The sequence below is a fragment of the Galeopterus variegatus genome, unplaced genomic scaffold (assembly GCF_000696425.1).
Source record: "Galeopterus variegatus unplaced genomic scaffold, G_variegatus-3.0.2 Scaffold5116, whole genome shotgun sequence".
Taxonomy (NCBI): Eukaryota; Metazoa; Chordata; class Mammalia; order Dermoptera; family Cynocephalidae; genus Galeopterus; species Galeopterus variegatus.
In genome coordinates this window covers 78,026-86,710 of record NW_007731227.1, presented here as the reverse complement: position 1 = coordinate 86,710, position 8,685 = coordinate 78,026, and the positions used below count along the sequence as shown (strand labels likewise).

Below are 8,685 nucleotides of genomic sequence, written 5' to 3'. Positions count from 1 at the left end.
CTGCCAGTCCTCACTCTCTACCCCTCCACCAGCATTTCACCTTCTACCTGTGCCCACGCCATGAGCTGCCAGTCCTCACTCTCTACCCCTCCACCAGCATTTCACCTTCTACCTGTGCCCACGCCATGAGCCGCCCATCCTCATCCTCACTCTCTACCCTCCACCAGCATTTCCACCTTCTACCTGTGCCCACACCATGAGCCGCCCATGCTCACTCTCTACCCCTCATCAGCATTTCCACCTTCTACCTGTGCCCACGCCATGAGCCGCCCATCCTCACTCTCTACCCTCCACCAGCATTTCCACCTTCTACCTGTGCCCACACCATGAGCTGCCCGTCCTCACTCTCTACCCCTCACCAGCATTTCACCTTCTACCTGTGCCCACGCCATGAGCCGCCCATCCTCACTCTCTACCCTCCACCAGCATTTCACCTTCTACCTGTGCCCACGCCATGAGCTGCCCGTCCTCACTCTCCCTACTTTCCACCCACCGTCCTTACTCTTGGTGCTCTCTAAAGACTGCAGCTGTTCTAGTACCTGGTGAAGCCACCACATCTAGCAGTGTGACTCCAAAATATGCCTCCTGTGCTTGAATCTCATGAAGCTCGTCGCCCTGAACTCCCCAATTAATCTTACCATCTCTTCAAACTCTACCAGTCTAAAATAAAACTATTAAGCCTCTAAAATGTGCTTCCACCTCTGACAGTAAATCAACCGACAGAAAGCTAACATTTCCATTTCTCAGAACCAAACTTGTAGGAACCCTTCAGTTCATCCCTAAGAGTCCTCTCAGTCCTTTGGTCCGGTCACTAAGCATTCTTTAGTCTCCTTCAAAGGTTTTTCCTTTCTGTCCTTTCCATCTTCACAGCAATCATATTAACATGGAGTACACTATAAACACCCAGAAGATAATTGGTCCCCTTTTTCCATTTCTGCTCACATCCATTGTAACCTTCATAATGCCATTGAGTCAATTTTCATAAAGCACTGCTTTCATTAAAGACCATTATCAGTAAGAAGGCTTTTGGGTTTGTTAAAAATAATAATCCCTAATGTCAATCGATAAATGAGAAATGGATAACTGATATACTGTTGGCTGAAGAAAATGGACAACTGATAGATACACTGTTGGCTGAAACTGGTACAAACCTTCTGTAAGGCAATGTACCAATGATGTAATATAACCTAAGAAAGCAACTAAATATGCATTAAAAGATATAAGGAATATTATTACAGCATTATTTACATTATCAACAAACTGGGAGCAATGTAGATGCTCAGAAATAGCAGAATACTTAAATAAATTATGGAACATCCATCCAAAAGGAAAACGAATGCTACCATTAATAGTCATGTTTATAGAATTCTCATAAATTTATATAAAATTTAAAATTGCACATAAGGTAGCATTTATAATATGACCCCAATTTTATTTAAATTGTGTTTAATTTTGTAAAACTACACAGAAAAAAAGAAGACATATACGAGGGTACTTTATAAAGTTCACAGAAAATTTCATATTATCTTTTAATTCTATTTTTCCACAAACTTTTTGAAGTATCCTGGTATAACAAAATGTTAACATATCTTTTAATGTTAAGATTTTGGAACATATATTATTCCTCTGATTTTCTGTCTTTCAAATTACAAGTTATTTTTACAATAAAAAGTATGGTAAAATTATTTAAAATTCTTTATTTCCTGAAAGCATTTAAACAGCATATGAGTAAAGCAAAATGTGGAGGGGAATAAAGTTTTCAGGGCTCACTACTGCCTAAAATTTCAAAGCTAAACTTCTCAATTTAGCATTTGAAGCTCCAATACAATTCAGCCTGACAACACTGCCCACTAACTCATGCATAAATCCCAAAGACCCAGTCATGACAGCTCACTAACATCACCAATCTTTCCTCATGCCTATTTCTACCTTGAATCCCTACCTCCCCTCTTTTCCACCTACCTAAACACTTTCATGCCTCTCAGCCTTTGTACGTGAAAAGTGAAAACAGCTGTTGGAAACGGCTGCTCATCCATGAAGACTCCCTGAGTTTTTTTAACCCAAATGACTTTGCTCCTCCAAGTTCTCCTTTCCCTCCCTGTCATCTCAGTATTCTACTTTCCGTATAATTCATTTTGGTATTGTATCATGTACACCAGGATCTTAAATTATTATTTAACAATTTTATGTGTATATCTTATTTCAGCAACAAGAAAGTTAGCTTATCAAGGACAGGGACTATCTTATCCTTCGGAATGTTATTTCTCTTTCTTATACTTAAAGTCCTTCTCAGGGCCAACACACTACTAAATATCTAACATCCAATATTCATTTAATAGAATTAAATTAGTTCAGATGTTATCCACATACAATGATTCTACCACATCAATACATACATAAAACAAACACTTTATTTTCTATTTCATTGATTTCTATTCTTCTTATTATTTCCATTATTTTACTGTGTGGATTTATTTTGCTTTTATTTTACAAATTTTTTGGTGATGCTCAGATCATTGGTTTCATCTTTATTTTTATTTTTTTCAGTATCAGGATGTAAAGCTATAAATTTCCCTCAAAGCACTGTTTTAGTAGCATTTCATAAATTTTGATATGTTGCATTTTATTACATTCAGTTCAAAATAATTTTTATTTCTGTTGTGGTTTCTTTTTTGATTCATGGATCGTTTAAATGTGTGTTGTTTAATTTGCAAATATTGGGGGTTTTCCTAATTTTCTTATTGATTTGGGACTTAATTCCAATGTGGTAAACTCTTTTATATTTATTAATTCCTGTTTTATAACCCAACATATGGTCTATCCTAGTAAATGTACCATGTGCATTTGGAAAGAACGGGGGAAAAAAAGGTGTCAATTGTTGAGGAAGATGTAAAACAATAAATGTGTATGCACCTGAAACCAGAATAAAAATTGAAATAATTAAAGGAAGAAACATAATTTCACAATCATAGTTGAACATCCTGACACCCCTTTCTCAATAATCAATAGAACAATTAGATATAAAAATTAGCAAATACATAGAAGAATTAAACAATATGATCAACTGTCTTGACTTGATACTTAAAGAAAACTATATCTAATAATAGCAGAATTTACACTTTTTTTTTTTTACCCCAAGATTCCAACTATTGAGGCGAGCTTCAATGTCACTGTCATCCAGAGAAACAGGAGATGTTTTCGAATGTATTTCCTGAAATATAAAAGAAAAAAGGGAAGAAGGAAGGAGGGAAGAAATAAGGGAGGAAAGTGGGAGAAAGGAAGAGAAGGAAAGGAGGAAGAAAGAAACAGAAGGGGGGAGGAAAGTAAGAAAGAAAAAAGGACAAAACACATGTCACACAGAGTAATAAGGGGTTTATGTGCTTCTTCAGTAGTGCTATATTGGCCTCAGAGGAAAGCACTGTGTTACAACTGAGCTAGAGTTCTCAATTCTAATTAATGACTATTATAGCTGCTTAGGGCTATAAGATGCCTTAACAATATATTCACACAGTAACTAGATTTCAAAAAAAAAAAAAAAATCAAAAGAATTTGTTAAAAATTAATCCAGACTCTTCTTTTTAAGTTTTCTTACAAAAAGTTTTAATTGTGGTATACCACAGTAGCTTTAAAGGGTGGGGGTGGTGAGCACTTGAAAAGATAAATTATTTACTCTCATTAAAATTAGTTAACAGCGAAGTTTTGTGTTGATGTCCAAGAGGCTCTTTTTCTTAAATTAATTCTCACTCATACACTAAATATAAAAAGAAATAAGCTTTGAATTCACATCATGTAAACACAATTATGATGATTCTTTACTTTTTAAAAAATAAAAAATTCATGCTTTTTCTTCCTGTATAATTTATTATATCACACATTTATCAAACCGGATTAAAACTGTAACTAACTAAAGACAACCTAAGATTTGTGCCCCAAATTGGACAATGATCTGAAAGCTCTAAAAACACAGAAAGGTAAATCTCTGTAAAACAGCCAAAAACATTTCTTTTGAAACTAAATTTGTTGGTACAGCATTTTCATGCTTTCAGAAAACCCTGTTACTAACAAATATACCCATTTACCTGTGGTCACTTAAAACACGGAGTGACCAAAAAAATGCAATAAAATGTTCTTCATAATTTACTGAGTCTCCAAATTTCTATTCAACAAAATGTTAAACTTCCATTATTTATCTATTATATTAGTATTTGTTATCAATTCTACTTTTTGTATGTTTTTCTTTGTGAACAAGAACTTCTTACATAAGAAAATGTACCTGCCTTATTTTGAGTAAATGAGATTGATAGTTATTAATCATTATTAAGAATGCGCTGCCCTTTATATTAAATCTTTTTTGGATCTGAACTATCATTAAATAAAATGCAATGAGTTATGTTTAGAGCAATATGTGCCAAAAGAGTCATGCATTACATACCATCTATCTTGTAACTAAAAGTGATATAACCCAAGACAGCCAGAGTTAGGCAATAAAGACTGTAGTGAGCAAGCATAGTTTTTCTCTTTCCAAAGCTACCTGGAATGCTCATTAGCACCTTGTTCAAATCTATGTTAAACAAATATACGCAAAATAAGTATTTATATTTCAGCATATAAGCAGTTCACGTTCTAATAAGCACTGTTCTCTACTTCACTACAAGTTAATCCCAATTTATTCTTCTTTAATCACTGGTATATAATCATACAGAGTTAAAGGGAAAAGAAAAAATAACCAAAAAAATGAAGCTTTTCAAAGTTATTCTTCTATGCACAGGAGAAATGACACCTCAGAAGCATTGAAAAAAGCAAAAGCAATACTATGGAATATATCAAACATAACCCTTTCCTTGACATCAAAGTGTTCACCAGAACCTTCAGATTTTATTCACTGTTTTTAAGCAATCATTGGAACTTTGACAATATGGAACTAAAACTTTGTGAAGTTATTTTAAAACAACAAACAAAAGTAAAATCTGATCTTACACATATCTTTGGGGTAATATTTTGTCCATCTTCTCCATAAGTTGGACTCATAGAATGTGATCTCACTTGGAGCTTCCCACTATACTGTTCCCTAACAAGAGACAAAAAGGGAAATAATCAAACTTAAGACAATTCAGAGGATACAGAGTATCAAATCTACGCTTACCATTTTTTTCCTTCAGAAATAAGATGATAGTTCATATTAACAATGATGTTTCAATAGCAAAGAAAAAAGATATATAAATAATAACTATCTGTATTTCTCATATTTTATTTCATTTAGATTAAATTATAAGTAAAATATCACATAAATGTCACATACTTGCTTATAAACATTTGCTATTTATAAGTGGGGCTATAACAATACATACAATTAATAATAAAAAAAAAAGTATTTAAACTTTTTCCCCTTTCTTCCCCTTTTCCTAAGTGTAGAAGAGAGAAAATAAAGCATATATTCTGAGAGAAGATCGTTTTTAGAAGGTTAGCAAATTTTGTTGGATTCATGTTCCGATCAAGATGAAGTCTTAAAATACATAAAATAACAGAATCTTTGTGTATCTTAAAGTTTCAATTAATTTGAAATCTTGTCAGAAACCACAGATATATCAGTCTTGTATTAAAAAAACATACCATGTTAATTCAAGTAAGATGTGGTAAGTACAGGATAAGTAGGAAACTGGTTTAAATGGAATTCAACAAAAAGTCTCTTCTCTAATATAAAATATCGTATAAAAATATCATCCCAAATTTCCTACTCTAACCTGGAGTCTCTCTTATATGTTTTTATTCAAGCTACTTCAGTGAAAGCTCTATGATTATGAATACCTATTTTCTGAACAGCTGCTTCCACTAACTTTCAACCACAAACCATATCAGGATTTCCTTCACAAATTGTGGGCCATACTAAATATTCCCAAAAGGAAGAATACTAGCTCAAAAAGACAATATTAAAACTAATGTATTTTTTGGTAGTAACACTGATAGAATAACATTCCATAGACTAGTTACTAAATAACGTAGAATGCGTGAAAAAGTATCCCAGATGTCCAAATAGTTAAAAGCAAATAAGAAAAATAGGCACAGTAATATTTTGAGAATAATTTCATCAGTCAACATGCTTGAGCTGATATAAGGAAAAAAATTAAAATAAAATAAGCATTTAAAACTCAGTATGAGAAAAAAGGCAACCTGATATATCATACTAAGCAGTGGCCTAGTCTTCTTTAAAAACAGATTAAAAAATCATAAAAAGAGCTATACTTAAAAATTGAACAATGCTTAAATATTAAAAGTAATTCTTCTCATAGAAAATATTAATAAAAAAGAAGCTAAAACTTTAATCTATTTATTGTACAGGGTGCATAAATAAAACAACACACCTTTTTAATTCACTTGTAGCTGTCCTATACCAGTCAACCTCTTCACAATAAATTGTCAAAAAAAGTTATTGTATCCATGACTTAACCTGCCATATACTTTTCAATCATCTACAATCTAACTTCCACTCACCCTGAAAGTGCTATAAGTAAGGTCATCATGGTCTCCTAGACACTCAAGCAAATGAGCTGAAATTTGTCCTTACTCTAGTTGATCTCACTAAAATATTAAGGACAGTGTTTTAAAGATGCTGTATTCACTGGCTCCATAGAATCATTCTTCCCCAGCTCTCATCATATCCTTCAGAAATCTCCTTTATAGTAACCTTCACTAGGTTTTCTTTTTCTGCCTACTCCATACATGCTGTAATCCCAGGGTTCTGTGTCTAATCTCATTTATTTTCATTTTACATGCTTTCCTTGGATGATCCATTATTGGATCATCATAACTATAATGAACACATTATTAGTTTTTTCAAATAATAAGGAGAAGCTTTGCTTACCAAATCTACATCTCCAGCCCAAATTGCTCTCTTGGCCTCCAAACCCATTACAAATACAAATTGAATGGCCCTGCTTCCAATTCAACATGTCCAAAACTAAACTCATTATGTTGCCCCTAAAACATGACCCAAAGAAGGCCAAGTAAAGCAGAGGCATTGCAGAAGCCAGCTTCTTGTGAAGGTAGCTGAGCCAACTAAAGGAAAAAGTCAGTATCATTGCTTAAATCTGGCTGGCACAAGAAACATAGAACATTAGGCACAGAAGTTTCATTTCTTGCCTTCAGACTGTCTCCAGCTGGAAACACAATTAACTTGAACTCTAAGTACAAACACAACCTCAAATTCAGAGTAACAGGGCTGACGGTCATAGTGAACAGTGAAACAGAGGGTGGGAGAAAAGTTCAATCCTAAAAGACTCTTTATGAATAACTAGTACTGCCTGCCACACAGAATAGCAAGTCCTGGTGCTTACAAAGACAGCCTACAATTGGTACAGGGGAAATGATCACAGCGAGTACTTGTGCCAATTAGAAAAAAAGCACTGTGGCTCGATTAATTTCAGGGTGCCAAAACTAACACAGAAAGAAAAAATTCAGTATATTAGTAAAATTCCCTGACGTGCACTTTACTACTCTAAAGTAGTAAAACTATAGGAAATATAAATTTTCCCTTTCACTTTTTCTTAATGCTAAAATATTTCAACAGAAATGCAGAAACAGTCTCAAAGTATCTAGAGATATCCTGCAAAGCTTTCCTTTAGAAATAAAAGAGAGATAAAGACTTTCCCAGGCAAACAGTAATTGAGAGAGTTCATCACCACTCGACCTGACTTAAAAGAAATAATAAGGAGAGTTCTTCAAACTGAAATGAAAGGACACTAATTAGCAGCATGAAGACACATGAAAGTATAAAACTCACTAGTAAAGTAATTAAATAGTCAAACACAGATTACTCTATTAATGTAATGGTTGTACATAAATCATTTTCAACTTTAGTAGAAAAGTTAAAAGACAGAAGTCTTAAAAATAACTATAACTACAATAATTTATTAATGGATACACAATATAAAAAGGTGAAAATTGGGACATTAATAACATAAAGTGTGGGGTAAGTAAAAGTGTAGAGTTTTGTATGCAATCAAAGTTAAGTTGTTACCAGCTTAGAATAGACTGTTATAACTATAAGATGATTTACATAAATCTTATGGTAACACAAATTTTTTAAATGTAGTAGGTACATAAAGAAAGCATACCACCACAACAACAAAATAATCATCAAATCACAAAGAAAGACAATGAGAGAAAAAAAATAAACAAAGGAACTAAAAATGGTCAAAGAGCAATTAACAAAATGGCAATATTAGGTCCATAAATACATGAAAACTAAACAACACACTGTTAAACAACTAATGGGACACCGAAGAAATCATAAGGGAAATTAGAAAATATCTTGAGACAAATGAAAAGGAAACTACACATACCAAAACATATGGGGTAAAGTAAAAACAATACTAAGAGAGAAGTTTATAGCTGTACAAATAAGAGCTTACCTTAAAAAAGAAGAAAAATCTAAAATCAACAACCTAAATTTACACCTTAAGGACTAGGAAGAAAAGAACTAGCTGAGCCCAAAGCTAGCAGAAGGAATGAAATAATAGGGCTGGCCCGGTGGCGCGCTGCTACAGTGCGCCGCTTGGGAGCGCGGCGGCGCTCCCACCGAGGGTTCGGATCCCACATACAGACCGGTTCCCGCTCGCTGGCTGAGCGAGGCGCGGGCGCGACACCGAGGGTTGCGATCCCGTTGCCAGTCCCGAAAAAAGACCAAAA

At 34.0% G+C, this 8,685-nt stretch overlaps 1 protein-coding gene across 1 annotated transcript in view; it reads right to left on the bottom strand.

Annotated features, from left to right (window-relative positions):
* LOC103604390 (centrosomal protein of 112 kDa) overlaps positions 1–8,685 on the bottom strand; it is a gene marked incomplete at its 3' end in the record, with an annotated part of 124,111 nt that overhangs the window by 75,784 nt on the left and 39,642 nt on the right. The window contains exons 4-5 of the mRNA XM_008588947.1: positions 4,978–5,068; positions 3,134–3,211 (exon numbers count right to left, since the gene is read on the bottom strand). Of these exons, the coding sequence (XP_008587169.1) occupies positions 3,134–3,211; positions 4,978–5,068 (169 nt within the window). The remainder of the gene's footprint in view (positions 1–3,133; positions 3,212–4,977; positions 5,069–8,685) is intronic.